The sequence below is a fragment of the Cnephaeus nilssonii genome (genome assembly GCF_951640355.1).
Source record: "Cnephaeus nilssonii genome assembly, chromosome: 16".
Taxonomy (NCBI): Eukaryota; Metazoa; Chordata; class Mammalia; order Chiroptera; family Vespertilionidae; genus Cnephaeus; species Cnephaeus nilssonii.
The window spans coordinates 36,586,533-36,604,656 of NC_137087.1; the positions used below are offsets into that span (position 1 = coordinate 36,586,533).

The 18,124-nt window shown below is 41.6% G+C and overlaps 1 protein-coding gene across 1 annotated transcript in view; it reads right to left on the bottom strand.

Annotated features, from left to right (window-relative positions):
• Positions 1 to 471: 471 nt before the first annotated feature.
• Positions 472 to 18,124, bottom strand: part of PANK1 (pantothenate kinase 1) — a 48,777-nt gene continuing 31,124 nt past the window's right edge. Inside the window, exons 3-7 of the mRNA XM_079794254.1 lie at positions 14,484 to 14,737; positions 9,571 to 9,747; positions 8,951 to 9,074; positions 3,576 to 3,701; positions 472 to 2,313 (exon numbers count right to left, since the gene is read on the bottom strand). Coding sequence (XP_079650380.1) covers positions 2,254 to 2,313; positions 3,576 to 3,701; positions 8,951 to 9,074; positions 9,571 to 9,747; positions 14,484 to 14,737 — 741 coding nt within the window. The 3' untranslated portion in view covers positions 472 to 2,253. The remainder of the gene's footprint in view (positions 2,314 to 3,575; positions 3,702 to 8,950; positions 9,075 to 9,570; positions 9,748 to 14,483; positions 14,738 to 18,124) is intronic.

The window sequence follows — 18,124 nt, forward strand, 5'->3', positions numbered from 1 at the left end:
TGAGTCAAAACAGAAGCTGTCTCACAATCAAAGGCCATGCTCTGGACCCCCCCGGTCATATAGTTCAAGCTAAAAATTCTTCCTTCTTCCTGATGTCCAGCCAAAGGAAAGTTTCTGTAATTCAAGTAAGGGTAAAACCCCCAGGCTCTAAGTCTCTCATTGTATGAAAGAAGCTGGCTCTATGTAGCCAACATTTAACTGAGATTTGCAGAACAGAATGAACTTATTTCCTCAGCTAAACCAATGTTTTAAACATTTGTAAGGACAGATCCAGTGATTCAAAGTAAATTTTTTAAAAAAATTTTTTTAGTCACACCAACTTGCCCCAATTTCTTTTGCAGAACCATGATCCAAGGTGTGCTATTCCCTGACAGATGAGAGTAGGAATGGTAGAAAAGATCAAAAAAGGCACTATCCTAGGTGATATGTAGTTTTCCTACACTTGTCTTTTTCAAGGACATCTTAGCTGTTCACATTTTTAAAAGCCAGGTGGAAGTTAATAAAATGTATTTATGACTAAATTCTGAAAACTCTTTCGGAACTACCAAAATATAATAGTGATATTTTGGGGATAAGGAGTTAATTATATAGAATAAGAAAACTTTAAAAAAAAATACAATTCCTGCATAGGGCTACAGCTTCAATTGAAGACACAGTGTTTTGGACTTTTACCACACTTGTGTGACAGCTTCAAATTATGAAATGTAGAGTAGCAAAAACACAACACGTTCATTTTTATGGTACAGAAGCAGATAATATGAACATGAAGATCAGGAAATGAAAATAACAGATACACTAAAAATAAAAACATCACAACAGAAACGGGCTTTATTTCAACCAGACAGGTGAGTTATTTCAATTAACATCAACTTCAAGAATTGACGATATGGAAATTAAAGGCGCTGCTCAGAATGCAGAAGGAAAGATTCGTCATGGAACAATGTCCAGCCCTTACCAAATCCCTTTTAAAAAAATGTTCAATTCAAAAAATGAATTTGTTCTAACTCATTAGATCTCATGGATTTCAATGTCTGTCTAAGATTCCGATTTGAAAGTCACCCATCAGTACCAATGATGTCTTTTAAAAAGAAAAACTATACATAGAGATCAGTATCATAATTTTTTTTTTAATTTTAGAAACTGAGATTGAAATAGTTTTTAGTTGGAAATACTCCAAATGAAAAACGTTCTTATTATTTAAGATGACTTGTTACAAAGATCCTAGGTATATTCATGTACAAAACAAAAAGATATTACTACCTGACAACTCAAACGCGACTTCTCCCAACCCTCCCAATGTGAACAGTTAATCTACCGGGAGACGTTGTCCTATAAATTTTAATGTCCTGCACAAGGACTTGCTGCCATTTGTACTTTGTGCATGGCTGAGGACATTTCGTCATAGAATATTTCCATTTAATATAACTGAACATAAAATAAATCCAACAAGACACTGTATGTGACAAAATTGCATAATTTTCAACTTTTGTCAGACTCCTTAAATTCATGAACACTTTCAGAGTATCCCCTTCGAGGGCACTTTTGAGAGCTTTAGGTCTCGTGTTTAACTTTGTATTGAGTAGGACAGCACCTTGATTAATCTGAACAAATACAGCACAGGAAGGTCTGGTGGGGAGGGGGAGTCATCTGAGGACAGAAACGGGGGCAAAGATTCTTTTTCCATAAGACATTCAAACAGAGAACACAAGACAATAAAAGGTAAACAGACAAACAAAATAGTGTTCACAGTAAAACATGCCAGATTGGTAGTTTCATTTGAAACCAAACAGCAAATCATGAAACGTCATGAAAAATATAAGTAAAGGTAAAATCTCCTAGAGTAATTACTAAACGAATTTAAAATTACCACACTGATCAGTAAACCCCAGAAGAAGTATAAACAACACTTACATTTCAGGTCCTTCTTAAACATAATATAACTTTACAAAGTTAATGCATAAAATTGGTAGGTTTGGCCACACTGCACAAAATGGTGTGTGTGTGTTTTTCTTCTTCTTCTTCTTAAAAATACAGTATACAGAAAAAACTCTTGTATTCCCCATTTTGAATCATAAACTCAAAACCCAAGAGTAAAAGATCAGCTAGAAGGGTTTTTAAATTATTTACAAATCCAGCAGGTGTGTCTGCCATGAATGGCCTGGCTTTTGTCTCACGGCGGCTTTCACCTTCTTCAGCAGCGGTTCCCAGGTCTCTGTTCTCACGGAAGGCTGTTCCATCATCCAGGGCTCATCTCTACTGGTCACCAGTCACTTTGAACAGTTCCAACAGTGCCCCAACAGCTCCAAAGTAACCCTACAAAAACAATGGGAAAGCAGTATGATTACCTCTGAACTTAGCCAAATGCCTATTGCTTTTAATAACCTTAGGAATGCTGCCCCCTAATGTTGTAAGAGAAATTTAAAACCTCGACTCTGCTATGAAACATGGTGAAGTAAATAATAATAATTAATAGGAATAATAAAATGTATTGGATATTGGCTTATTATACATATGAAATAAGTTGACTGATGTAAAATGTTTAGAAAAAAGGCACACAGTGTGTGCCACAGAAGGGCTGTGTATTATTAGTATTTCGTTTTAATTCTTGCCATGGCAAAATTTATATGATTACCCCCATTTCACAGATGAGAAATGGAAGGCAATAAAGTAAATTACCCTTGCAGGATCACATGACATGTGCCTGGACTCAATCTCAAATCTATGTGACTTCAAAGCTGTAATATCCTACAGCTTCCCTCATAGATCTTGGAAAGGCAGCTAAATCAGCCGTTCCACTTTGCTCAGCTGTAAAAAAAGAGCCCGTGTTTCTGTGAAAATGACAGAAACTGAAAAATAGAAACTGATTTCCAAAAGGCAGGAGACTCCCACTCCTCTGGTGTATGCCTGACTCAACAGTTACTGCAGCAGGGGCCAAAATGCCAGAACTCTACCTGCATGGCAGGATCTTTGCCTCTATTGCCAGTCGCCAGCTAACACTTATTGAGGGCTTACTCATTGTTCTAAGCACTTTACATGGACTTAGCCATTTAATCTGCACAGTAACTTTAGGAGACGTACTATTACGCCCCGTTTCACAAGTGCAAACACAGAGATGGAGAGGTAGTCCCTGGCTAAGGCCGCCCCGTCACTAAGAGGCTGTGGTCTTAACCGCTCTGCTAGACTACTTTCTCTTAGGAGATGCTCACTGATATACACTGAGAGACAGTGCTTAAGGCAGGGCAGGAAAGCCCCCATACTAGTCAGTGCTCCCCAAAAGTTCTCTCTCCATAGTAAGGCCTGCCTAAGCCGGAGTGAACTTAAGAATGTAGAGAATTCTCTGGTACCTACACAGGGTTATAAAATCGTTCCAGTTTCATTGGCTATAGAGGCCTGAGTTATGGGTGAGACACAGTAACAAACCAAAGCCATAGTCCACAGAGGCCTAGAGTTGTACAAAGTGGCATGCATTTTTACCCCTACAAGTGGATTTCCCCAAAACGTTGGCGACCCACTGATGGTAGATAAACCAGAAAACATTCACATTGACCAATGAAGTCCATGCAAGCTCAACCTACCTCATGTTCCAAAAACAGAGCTTTTAGCTGTCCTTTGGACCAAAAATCCATGGCATACGCTAGCAGCTTCATGGAAACCATATTGATTCTGAGAAAATTCCCAACAAACACAACTCTGTCGATATTCTGAGGTGGAAAACAGAAAGAAAAACACAATTGAACTATGACATATATAAATAGCATTTAGCAAAGACCTAATGTTCCATACATCACCGTGCTCCCAGAAATTCACAGAATACATTTTTATTAAAAATGGAATTATTTCAGCATTTCCGAGATGAACTTGAGCCTCAAAGGGCAAACCACAAGAACAAGACGGTGAGATTTTGCTTGGACTAGGCAGAGACTGGCATTGGGCTGATCTGCAGTCATTATGTTAGGTTGCCTTAAGTCTGATATGAAATTCAGCTGCCAACACTCATATATAAAATTGTAACTGGTGCTCAATTTCAGCTAAATTTGCTGTTGCATTCCTTCAATCCTCCAAACCTCTGACCATAAAATATTATTATAAGCAACTCATACATAAAATGGCCATGGCATGGGTTATTCATCTCATGTATTTGCTCAGTTTGCTCTGTGCCTAACACAGGGAATACAAAAAGAAACACTACTTACTACTTTTAGAATATCCTGTTTGGTCAACACGGGGGGGTTAAAATATGGTAACAAAAAAATACATTTATATATTTTTGTTGTCATGGATACAGATTTGCATTCTGAACAACACACAACACTGAGCTAGGCCTGTCTACCATGCAGAGGCTGCTCACCACTCGCTCACTCACAGAGCCAGTTGCTATGGTCACTCATATCAAAGGGAAGAGAGCTTGGAAGCTGGCATTATTTTCTGTTCAGTCTATGAAGAGTCACAGGGTCTGGGAACATCACCTTTTAACAGTCTCAAGTTTTAACCATGCATGTTCTTTAACCCATTAACCACTGTGGAAAATTTCCATGAGTAGAGGGGTGGGAGGTGGAATTAATACATTTCCACAAGTAAGAACCGTAGCCACAAACCACCCAGACTGAGAGGTGGCAAGGAACACTCAAAATAAGAAACTCAGATTAAAGAGGAATTTAATTAAATTTAGGAGTTTCACCTTTCCTCCCCCAAACGAGAGTCAATCGCTTAAAACCCCGGTCCTGCTTTACTCAGGTAGAAAACAGAAGGAATAGAAGCAGCATTAAAAGCTGATGGACATTCCCTCTTTCGAACAAATTTCAGGTGGGTGAGTGATATAAATGTTAACTTTTAAAAAAGAGAAAGAAGCCCTAGCTGGTTTGGCTCAGTGGATAGAGCGTAAAGGGTTTGATTCTGGTCAAGAGCACATGCCTGCGTTGTGGGCCCGATCCCCAGTAGGGGTTGTGCAGGAGGTAGCCGATCAATGATTCTCTCTCATCATTGATGTTTCTATCTCTCTCCCCCTTTCCCTTTGTTTCTGAAATCAATCAATAAATATACATATATAAATAATATAATAGACAAATATGCAAATTGACCGCACCTTCGCTACGCCCAAGCCACGCCCACCAACCACGCCCACCAGGAAACCGTTGCAGGGACGTTGGGGTATGGCGGAGCCCAAGGCTGGGAAAGCCTCGGGTGGAGGCTTTCCCGGCCTTGGGCACCAGCAGGGAGCCTGCACAGATCGCAGGCAACGACCAGGGGGTCGGCTCCTATGATCTTTAGCAGGGATGTTGGGTTCGGCTGAGCCCAAGGCCACCGCCCGGGGCCAAGCCCCGACCCTGAAAGAAGGCAGAAGGCGGTGGCCACAGCCAAGGCCTGGGTCCCCGGTGCCGGCAGAAAACTGGTGCAGGCAGCCAGGTGAATGAAAGTCTATTGCACGAATCTTCATGCAAACGGGCTACTAGTATATAAATAATGTTGCAGTAGAAAAGGTATAATACCCATAATTCATGAAAAGGACACATTTACTTAAAAAATCAAATATTTATTCTGGAGAAAAACATCACCGTTAACTAACTCAAATGGAAAGCAATAATCAGAAAATATTTTCAGTACATATAACATAAAATGTATTATTTACCTGCAGATAAATAAGGAAAGACCAACCATCCAATAGAAAAATGTGTGAACAGTACTGAGTTCACATATACACAAAAGGAGAACATTTCATGGCTATTAAATAGATTTTAAAAATGTTCAGCCTCACTTACAATTTTGAAACCAAAATAAGATAGCATGTCTTTTCTTATCTATTACATTGGAAAAAAATAAAAAGATTTAATGACCCTCTGAGGAGAAACAAACTCTGCTGATGGGAAATTATTTAGAACCAATTCTATCTGTCAAAATTACAGTCAATAAACACATCCTTGACTTGGCAATTTCCCTTCTAGGAATTTATCCTATAGGTATAATTCCATGCAAAATGGTGTGTACGTGTATATATAAAAAACAATTTTTTAAATAGTGGCAAGATCTAGAAAACCTTAAATATCATTATGTCATTAGGAAAATGACCAAATCTAGAATAGCATATCTACATGTTAGGAGGCTATATGGCCATTAATAAAATGAAGCAGCCCTAGTAGCTTTAGCTCAGTGGATAGAGCATTGCCCCGCGGACTGAATGGTCCCTGGTTCGATTCCAGAAAAGGGCATGTACCTCGGTTGCAGGCTTGATCCCTGTGCAGGAGGCACCCAATCGATGTGTCTCTCTCACATCTATGATTCTCTCTCTGTGTCTCTCCCCCTACACTCTCTCTAAAAATTAATGGGAAAATATCATCCAGTGAGGATTAAAAAAAAAAAAAAACACGAAGCAATTATAAATATATGAACAATTGCAAGATGTATTATCATGTAAAAAAGCAAGAAGCAACATTAACTGAAGTGTATATTGAAGTATGTAGGGTAGACTGATAATATCTGGGGTTTGCGTTCTAATATTTTAACAAAAAAGAGAGGAGGAGGACGAAAAGCAATAGGTAAAACATGTATGGCAAAGCCTTAATAACTGTTGGGACTGAGTTGATGGCTACATGGAGGTTCTTTATATTCCTCTCTCCTTTCTGTATCTTCACCAATTTTATACTAAAAGGTGGATAAACAACCAAAGAAGGATGTAGAACAGTATGTACAAAGTGAATGGCATGGGCATAGCATGTGATTCTATCTCAAAAAAACTTATTAAAAAAAGAATGTTATATAGAACTTGCTACCTTTCAAAATATATTTTTGTCCCAAATTAGATACAATATAGAGTAAAAAGAAAAACAAAACTAAACGAAAACAAATGGCTGCCTCTAGTGAGGTTAACATTGAGGGTCAGTGTGGACATGGTGACACCCTTCCCCGAATACCCACCTGGTGTCTCAGAATTCTGTGTTATGTGTCTGCATTATTCTCTCTTCAATAAAATGACTACAAATATCTTAAGTGGATGGAGCATTTCATAGCTTTCCAATAACCACAGCAAAAGTACTTTAGATTTAGTGCATGTGGTTGAAATCAAATATCCTCCCATCAGTGACTCCGGGGAGCAAAACCATAACAGAAGACCTTGCATCACTGCTCCCATGGGGCACATGGTGTGTCCACAGGGAGCCTGCCCTGGCAGGACACCAGCTAACAGAGCCCTTGCCTGAGGCTGTCGGTGATTCCTCTCATTCATTCAGCTCCACAGGAACGTCTAAAACAGTTTCTCAGACGAGTGAGTGACACTTTCAAACAGGCTCTTTTGCTATGGTTTTAAAATAAACTGAAAGTGAAATCAAAAGTTGAAAATAAAATCAGCTGCCCTCCCTCTAGAGTGATTACCATACCTGTGAAAAAACCTGCTGGCTCACTCAGGCTCTGAGGCAAGCAGGGGAAAGGGCATCCATTGCTCTCTTCCCATTGAAGTGACCTTTGAGAGTCTGTGAGTGCAGCCAACTACACACAGATTAGTCTTAGGGCTTGTTTGGCTCCTTGGAAAAACTCTCTTTAAAGGTTAATATAAAAAAAACAAATGCTCTGTTCCAGTGAATCCCATGACCAAAGTGGACTTTGGAAAGGCATGACTCCAGAAAACATTCTGTCATCGGAATATCAGCTTTGCATTTAATATCCATCTGAAATGGACTCACAAAAATACATGAACCTGACCAACTGGGCAATGGCATATTCTATCCAATACGGTGAAAGGAGGATGTCTCTCTTGTACCCCAGAGATCAAAGGCAGGGCTGGCCCCTAACTAGCATAAAGGCAACCTCACACCCTGGTTAACACTCCACTATTCAATGGGGATTAGAGGGGGTTTCTACAATACTTGTAATGTTCTATTTTTTAATCTGAGTGGTGGCTGTGTGTGATAATTCACCAGGCTATATACACTTATGATTTGAATCTGCTTCTGCATGTATGTCATATTTATTAAAAATCATATTTTAGACCTAGCCAATTAGGCTCAGTGGGTAGAGCATTGACCTGCGAACCAAAGGGTCCTGGGTTTGATACTGGTCAAGGGCATGTACCTTGGTTGCAGGCTCCTCCCTGGCCTGGGCCCTGGTCAGGGCTAGTGCAGGAGGCAACCAATCGATGTGTTTCTCTCACACCAGCATTTCTCTCTGTCTTTCCCTCTCTCTTCCACTCTCTCTAAAAAAAAATCAATCAAAAAATGTCCTCGGGTGAGGATTAAAAAAAAATTATACTTTAAGAAACTCTATTACTGATACTACTATGATTAGTTAATACTTTTCCTATTACCTGTTCCATGCCCAACCCCCCTTTCTTGTCTTCCTAACACTGCTCAGTAAGAGCCAGTCCACTTTATACATCTTATATTTCAGAAAAAGGTTCTTTCCCCCCCACCCCCAAAGGAAATTTACAATATTTTGAACATTTTGTCTGTGACCAGCTCTACCTCTTCCTGTGCCTGGGGCTCTGGCTGGCCTTAGCTGTAGCAAGCTCTCTGTGCTTTGATAGCCCTGTACAATGCTGCTTGAACTCCATGCCACAAGGCAACACTGTAAAGAAGCTGAAAGCAGAGAGAAGATCAAATATTGCAAGTGGAACTCTTTACCCACGAATATTTGCAAGGGTGCACAGAGCTTTTCCTCACACTTCAGTAGGTACATGGTACTGCTGATGGGTAGAGAGGCTAAGGCATGGTTTGTTATTTTACCATGTTTCTCCTATGGATGGTTTTGTTCTCATCCAATGCCTACTTAAACATAAAACACATATTCTTTTGCCTCCCCGCGCCCCCCCTCCCCAACCTATACCCTTCTCGTTCTATAAGGTGTGACTACAAAACAAAGGACAGGTTTCTCAAAGGCTGTAGTTTGTAAGGGTCAATAGTCATTGCATTGCCAAGGGTGATGTATATGAAGGACACATGGTTTTCCCCAGGTTATAAGGCCTTACCTCATTCAGTGCACACATCCGAGCAATGGAACCAATGTTGTTGGTGATGGTGACCAGCGTGGCTCGGGCGAGGTCTTCCTTGCTGATGGACTCTCGCTTTTCTTTACTCATCATGTTGCCAAAGCTACGTTGGAAATATTAGCGAGAGTGTTCAAAATCATCCTCAGGCAGACCCCATGCTTCCACCAAAGTACTGTGGCAAGCTGTATGAATAACTCTGCTCAAACTCAAATGACCTGATTTCGCTGCCATGGTTTACAAGCAGACAAGATTACAATATGAATGGCTGGCTGCCCTTTTCTTAATAGGAACAAAATAACATGGCTATTAATGGGGAGCATTTTTTTTTTTTAATGCCTCTAGATATCTGGACAAGAATGAAACAGGAAACTGTTGCCATTTTCCAGAACCTTCTTTCAAAGCTGCCCTATGTTAAGCACAAGCATCAAGAGCTAAACATCTTGGTGCTTCATAACGGGCAGGAGGTCAAATCTGAACTCCAATCCCATAGATAGTTGCACCTGGTGGGTTAAAATATTTAAAGTGAACTAAATGAATAGCCAGGGTGGAGAGGTTGCCTTGTGTTTAATCATGACTGTTCCTAGCCACTTCGTCTCTACCTTGATGCTACAGCAGATCCTTGAAGGCCAAATCGTTCATAGTCTCCTCCGTAAATGTCCTTCACCAGCTTATCAACATTGGTGCTGTCGCCTTTAGCTGCCATTTCCATAGCTTCTTCAAAGGTCTCACAACCAGTCAGCAAGCAACATAGACCTAGGAATGTTCCACCTCCAAGACTGAAGGAACAATAATGTTTATTTTTAAATTTTACTTAAAGATATGCCCATCCAACTCCCCAATGACATCAAGACCACTAATATAGGTTAATAAAAACAGAAGGAAAACAAAGAGGCACTTGCATGAAAGTGCTAGGGTACAAAAGAGCTTTAGGGTGGACTGAATAAAAAAAAGAGGGCAGAGATGGAAAAGAAACATCAAGGGAAACTTGCCCCTGAATTCAAGAGCAAAACCAGAGGGATTCTCACTGATTTCTGTTGTGAGACCTTGACCTTAGCCACTAATGTCTCAGTCTCCCCACCTATAAAATGAAGGCAAATCGATTGCTCTTAATTCGGGTGGTCTGAAAGTAGTAGATAACTAGCAGAGAAATGATGGAGCCAGACTCTGATGACAGATATGACCGGGTACTCAGGCAGGACCAGCCAGCCCCAGAGCTGTACCGTTCACCTGACCTCACTTGACTCCAGCTGAGATCTCATGTAACCTCCTTGGAAATTTCTGAAAGGAAGCCACTGGTTGGTCTCATATTGTATTTGTTTCTAGGAGACTCTGGAAAAAGTTTTTAATATTTTACTTACCACCAAGAGTCAAAGCTAGTCAAGAAAAAAAAGTCAAAATGGCTCCAAAGCTCAAACTATGTGTTAAAATAGTGTGTTAATATCAAAAGTTTCCTGAGGGGCCGAAACCGGTTTGGCTCAGTGGATAGAGCGTCGGTCTGCGGACTGAAAGGTCCCAGGTTCGATTCCGGTCAAGGGCATGTACATTGGTTGCGGGCACGTCCCCAGTGGGGGATGTGCAGGAGGCAGCTGGTCGATGTTTCTCTCTCTCATCGACGTTTCTAACTCTCTATCCCTCTCCCTTCCTCTCTGTAAAAAAATCAATAAAATATATTAAAAAAAAAAAAAGTTTCCTGAGGGGAAGAACAGCAGATTCAAAGTAGAGCTATCACTAGTGAACTCCAGGTAGGACAAGGAGCACTGACATGACCGTGGGTATTACTCCCTATTCGCCTTGCAGAATGGTAAAGGTGAACAGTAAATTGCTCACATCCGTTTGCTCTGAGGCTCCAAGAGCTGTTAGCCCTGGAAACCCCTTATGTGTTTGGATACTAGCTTCCAAAAGAAAATTCAGGTTGAGATTAAGGTTATTTCTAACTTAAATTTGAAGTAAGAAAACTTAGGGTAATGTATACTTACGGTCCGTAACCACTAACCAGGAGGTACCAGATTGTAGACAGGCGCTTTAAATCACATCTAAAGCAAACTGTATGTAATACTTTATAACTACTGGCTCTTAGAAAAACACATACTTGATGAAAATTAAGGGTCCTCATGGAAAAGTTGTAGCTAGGCACCACCAGCGGCAGCTATCCAACTGTAGGTGCAGTGCCATCAGGATAGAAAGAGCTCCATGGACACTGTTGCCTTGACAACCCAGTCACAGTGGAAATTTTGGATTTCCTCTGAGAAAGTGTACCTTCATTTACATTTAACATGGCGGGTTAGGCTCTGGTGTCAGTTTCAGTCTACCCTGCAAAGCTATTGTGTTTTAATGGGAACACTGTTTTGTTTTGTTTTGTTTTTGCATGCCAGCTGGATTTGTCTTGTTTTCTCTCTGTATCTAAGTGTTTGCTCCTATTTCTTTTTAGCTTTATCTTTCATCGATACAACCTTTCTTTGAACATCAGAGACTGGTATGAATCAAGGCATTCAACAACCTACTCCAAACATAGGCAACTGAAGTGACTGGCTGACTTAGAAAGAAGGCAACTCATCAACTGATGTGTTGGTATGAGTGAAAGGAGAACAAGTGCTTTGTATGACTGGGAAATGACAGGTGACTCCAGACAAAGACTCGGAGCTGAATGGGGAAGCGAGCATGCATTTGCACAGCTGGCACACTGCAGATAGCAGGGAAGAATGCACAGTCGCAGAAGAGTGCTTTATTAATAACCCCAGCCTGCTAAACGTTATTTAATCAAGTGATTCTCTTGTTCATAATGACACATCTGGTTGTTTCAGCAGACACACAATAAGACTCTCAGCAAATGACAGACAAAAACATATCGCTAGAAACAGCTGTTAAATATCATTGTTGTTATTTTGTTTTAAAAGAAACCAAGCAACCTTGAAAGTGAGAGATTTTAGGGAGAAGTAGAAGAAACCTTCAATTAGAGTGCTTGTGCTCTTAAAATAGATTCCAAAATAATGAGATAAGCTGCAGTACAACTCTCACTGAAGTTTCAAAATTATTCACATTCCTCTTCTAATAGGCTACACATTCTAACAATGTCAATTGTAAAGTCCTGTGGTTTTTTTCATTGACTCCAATAGTAAAATTGGAATGTGTCAATAGAAAAAAACACATTGGCTACCTAATCTAGGATGCATTAGACTGCACATAACACTGAAGCCATTAGAAAGCAGATTTAAAAGAAAACTGATATCCTGTGATGAAGTGACTTCCTAAAAATAAAAATGCTTAATGAGGAAATAGGATATTAAAACAACCTGGAATTACAGCTATCAGTTCACAACATTTGTTTAGTAGTGCTGGTGTGGAGAAACCTCGTGACTGCCAAAATCTGTTCCACACACTGATGGTCACTGCTGACCACAACTGTTTATATCCGGGGCTTCCTAACTCGGATCAAAAGAAAACATTGGTGTAACAGCTCTGGTTGGACAAGAAGGATCTGGGGCCCAGCACTGGTGTCTCATTCGCCTGCCCTACCTGTGGCAGCCCCTGGAAGGGCTGTTTATTAATATTCATTCTCCTGTAGCAATTCCCAAAACTACTGGTTAGAGAGAGCTTGTAGCTAAGCTTGCACATCCAGGCGGGATTTGCTGATGATTGATTGCAAAGCTCTGGTCATTAATGGAGCATTTACCAGGAACTAAAATTTATAGGCATTATTACACAGGGACTAGAAGGCAGGCACCACCATTAGCTAGTTCATTAGCAGCTGTTCAAGAAGATGACCCAAGTCCCTGGAAGTTCCAAGTTTGAGAAAGTTTACCTGTAATTCATGAATTTAAGTGTTAACAATATTTTATAAATATCTCTAATTGTGGAAAATGTTTAGCTTGTTGTCACCTTAGGAGTCAACAACTCCTTCTGGGAGGAAGTCTGTAGTTCAAGAATTGTGCCTTTATCAGAAGATCACTCTCTGAGGTAAAACCAGTTCAGTTGAAATATTCATTTGCCTCTAATGGGCCTGACAGTCCTACTGAGGCCCGGGGGTCAGTGTGATGATTGTGCGGGCAGGTAGGCTTAGTTCTGTATTCTCAGCTAGAAAATGTATGTCTAGGATTCAGTCAGAATATGTGTGTGTGTGTGTGTGTGTATGTGTGTGTGTAAGCCAGGGTTTCTCAACACCAGCACTACTGACTTTTAGGGCTTAGTACTTTTTTCTTTTTTGTTGTAGGGGGGCCCCCTAACCCCTAGCCACTAGTTGCCAGTAGCATCCCACCTCCAATTGGGAAAACTAAAAAAAAAGTCTCTAGAAATTGCCAAGATACCCTGGGGGCATTAATCTTCCTTGGCCCAGTGAGAACCACTGATTTTTATAGATCCATCACAAGTCATGGAAATAGTGTATGTAGAAACCAGTGCTCTAGTCCTCATGGGCGAATAACACTGCAGAATTCCAGTACTGGAAAAGCCTGTACAAACTATCTAAGAAACAACCCCCTTCACAGCACAAATGAGGATAACTGAGGCCCAGAGAAGTTACATGCTATCTTCATCTATCAAAAACAATGGTTTCAATATCATGTCCCAAACCATATTTCACACGGCACTAGTTCCTTAAGTTGTTCCTCCAAAAATGGGTTCTGTGGTCCAATAAGTTGGAGCAACATTCATACCAAATTCTTCTCTTAGAAGAAAAACCTTATTTAATTTTGTTTCTGCCAGGATCTCAGGTTTCTGACCCCAGATCCTTTTCCCAGGTTGAATTCCCATTAAGAGGAAGCTGAGTCCTAGCCGGGTTGGCTCAGTGGATAGAGGGTTGGCCTGTGGACTGAAGGTTCCCGTGTTCGATTCCGGTCAAGGGCATATGCCCAGGTTGCAGGCTTGATCCCCGTAGGGGGCATAAAGGAGGAAGCCAATCAATGATTCTCTCTCATCATTGATGCTTCTACCTCTCCTTCTCCCTTCCTCTCTGAAATCAATAATATATATATATATATATATATATATATATATATATATATATATATATATGGAGGCTGAGCCCATCTGCCCTTGGGTGTGTATGCTGTGTGCACTAAAAAACAAGGCACTCTACCCAACTGGTGACACGGCTGCTTTCCTGTCCATTACATTCCAAAATTTCCTGCGAGGTATGCCGACTAATTCAGTTTTCGGCTGGAGCATGTACCTGAGAGTAACAGACATTCCTAATAAACCCAGTTTGGCTTACTGGTTGCAATGACCTATTATTTCAAGCAATTCATCCCAAGCTAGGCACCAAGGTGGTTCCAAAAGACGGTGTATGAGACCCTTCTTCCCTCAACCTGATCAGTTTCCAACAGGACAAGGACTGTGTTTTATTACCTTTATGTAAATCACCCTCATAAGTATACCCAATAAACCCTTTTTGGTTGACAGAGGGTAATAACTTTCTTTTGAAAATGTATTCACTGTAAATTACATTTTTATAAACCGGTCTTCAAGGAAGAGACCTGGGTTTAAGTATAAAAAGGTTTCCTAGTGAAACCACATTTACCTGGTCCCTGTAACTCTTTTATAGTTGTCCTTGGAGTACACCGCTAGGATGCTGACCCCTGAGCCCATGTTCACCAGCAGCATAGGGTACGGGTTATCAAGGCAGTACGGCTTTTTTTGACACAATTCAGGATTTGTGGGGTTTTCAAAATAGTAACATTCTGGCTTGCCATTGAAGCCAACGGAGTCGACGTAGAGCAGGCCCTGAATCAGACAATCCAGTTCGTCCAGTTTATGGAGCTGCAGGTCCGCGATCTAGAAGAGAACAAAATCTTGTGATAAAGGCTGCCATGGCCTTAGGGGAGACGCCAGAGACATTTAGTGGGACTTAAAATGTGTCACTGAAACACCAAGTTTTAAATCTTGATGATTTGGCCAGACTTCAGACTTCCTCTCTGCCCACAGTGCGAGCTGAGGGAAGGTAGCTTGACTGGCTGCTAGAAAAGCATCTCGCTACTGTGTAGTGTGGGTTGAAGGGTGGCCACGAAAGAGAATGTCCATGTCCTAATTCTCAGAACCTGTGAATGTTCCCTTGTATGGAAAAGGGGGCTTTTTGCAGATGTTATTAAGTTAAGCATGTTGTATCCTGGATTATCTACTGGGACTCCAATGACACGTTTCCTGAGACACTCAGGAAAGATCTGATAGACTCTGAGAAGGCCTTGCCAAGACAAAGGCAGAGATTGGAGAGCCGCACCACACGCCATGGAAGGCCAGTAGCCACCAGGAGCTGAAAGAGGCAAGGAATGGCATCTGTCCAAAAGCCTCTGCAGGGAGTGTTGTCCTGTCAATCAATCCCTTGATTCATTCTGGCCACAGAACTACAACTGACTCGATTCCTGTTGTTTGAAGACACTAAGTTGGTGGTGACTTGTTACCGCAGCCATAGGAAACAAGTAGAGCATACCAGATAGGGGCTCTCCCACAAGGTGAAGAGGGTGAGAATGTTCTGAAAGCAGCAAGAATCCTACACTTCATTGGCAGGACTTGAGGTCCCGAGGGTGGCACGCTGAGCCTGGAAGTGGGGGACAATCTCCTGAGCCCACAAAGTCCAGTTCCCATTTTCCCAGGCCTGGCTTTGCAGTTAGGCAGACCTGGCTTTGAATTCTGGCTCTAATACTTAACTTCTGAAGCCGCATTTTCCCATCTGTAAAATGAGGATAGTAACACCCAATGCGTAAGAGTTGTTGTGAAGATGACATGATAATAATATATGAAAAATGCTTGCACAGGGCTTGGCATGTACAAGGGACTCAACAAATGTTGGCTCTTGTATTAATAGCTGGTGCAGCCTCAGTGTCCTTTCATGCTCCTATGAGACAAACACTCCTATGCTCCTAGGAACAGAGGGGGAAAAGGTAGAGGGGAATGAGTTGGCCAGGAGCAAGTGGCCACTTTGCATCCTCAAAAGTTTAACTCATGATCTTTGAGAAGGGTATTATTACTGGTCCTGAGGTCTGTGTTGATGATAATTTTCCATGACCAAAAAAAAATCTAGCAATCACCAACCTGAAACTGAACCAATTAATGAAGCTAATTTATACAGTCTAACTTAAATGTTTTTAAAAATCTATTTAAGAAAATAATAACTGGTATTTATTATTTACTGCATGCCAATCACCTGTACTAGATCATTTAATTCTCACAAAACCCTATAACTAGGTACTATTATCTTTATTCTATGGTTAAGGCTCATAGAAGTTACTGACTTTCCCTACGTGATACAACTTGCAAATATCTCCCACAGATTTGATGTCTTTTCTCATCTTCATTCCTAATGGGTACTGCTTCTGGGTTCTGGAAACAACCTATAAAAGTACTAAGCTATTTTGCCAAAAAGGGCATCATCTTCATTACAAAAGTTAACAGCTAGAAGAAAACGTTTGACTTTGTGTTACTCATCTGAACTTCCCAATCAACAAAACCCACTGAAGCTGTTGCTGCAGAACGGAATTAGTTGGAACAGGTTACTGACAAGGTGATACACCCCAACAATCATTCTAAGTGATACCCGGCCATAAATTAAATCTATCTCATAAATGGTCCAAACATTTTCTTTTTTCCGAAGTGAAACTTTTGTGTGAGATGTACACAATTATATACATTTTAAGGAGGTAATGCTGGAAGTATAAACCCATCTGGAGCCCTAGCTGGATTGACTCAGTGGATAGAGCACTGGCCTACGGACTGCCGGGTCCTGGGTTCAATTCGGTCAAGGTCACATGCCCAGGTTGTGGACTCAGTCCCCAGTAGGGGGCATGCAGGAGGCAGCTGATCAGTGATTCTCTCTCATCGTTGATGTTTCTCTCTCTCTCCCTCCCCCTTCCTCTCTGAAATCAATATAAATATATATTTTTTTAATATAAATATTTTTTTAAAAAAATCCACCTGGAGACCTAAGACTACAGTGAGACATAGCAGTGCAAATGCTACTCTCTCAGACCTGGATTCCTCAGCCTCCTCTTTCACGCTCAGAGCATCGGTCACATTCTGGTTTGTTTTCTGGTTCAGTGGATGCCCCTGAGCACCATGATCAAAGGCCTGGCCATAATGAACACTCAGTAAACATTTGTTAAATTGAAAAAGGAAAGTTATCACTTCCTGGATCACCCAAACGGAAAAGTAGAAATTACATCAGTCAGTCTTGGGATCATAGGTTAAGCTGCTTAAAAATTAACCAGAGGTCTGTCAACAATATCGATAGCCATGTCCAGAGACAACATCACAAACATGGACAGAGACACAGTCTGTCCAGCTGGACATCCTGAAACTATGTTAGGGAAAAAGAAAAACCTGTTAGGGAGACAACCAAGATGGCGGCATAGATAAACACCCGTACTTGCTGCCTCTAACAACCATATCAAAACTCCAACCAAAAGACAAAACAAGTATCATCCAGAACCACAGGAAAGCTGGTTGAGTGGAAGTTCTACAACTAGAAGGAAAGAAAAAAGCGCATTGAGACTGGGAGGAGGTGCGGAAGTGCAGAGGTGCAGAGGTGCAGAGGCATGCGCGAAACGGGCTGGCAACTGAGTGCACTGTTGTTTTTTTCAATTGGGAGGGAGATACAAGCTCCCGATTGCTCTGATCTCTAGTTCTGGGCGAGACTCTGGGGACCCAGACTCATACGGGGAGAAACTGGACTGTCTGGCGTTGGGCCAGAACGCGAGGGCGGCTTTCTCTCAGTGGTGCTTGCAGCGATCATTATTCCTGCATGGGCAGTGGAACACAGTGACCAGGGCACCTGTCCGGGGCAGGACTGACTGGCAGTCATTGCTGTTTGCTCCGCCCTGGTGATTCCCTGAGACTCTGCCCCACCCAATTTGCAGCCCCACCCAAGCTGTGCGCAGTGGCTTTTGCATATGAATGGACTGTCCTTTTGCGACCTCAGGCCTGACAAACTGCAGCTGGGTCAGAGAGCTCCGGGGCTTCCAAGGGAAGGCCTAGGGCCCTGCAGCGGCAGCCTGCATTGCTTCACAGCTGGGCCTCATCTGGGCACTTCCAAACCCCAAACAAAGAGGAGGAATCTGCAGATCTCTCTGTAGCTCCTGCTGGGTGGCCTCAGGCAGTGGCTGACTTTGCACCTCCTTGGTGATCCAAGAGCCAGTGTACCCAGTGGTCAGTGTGAGACCATACCAGATT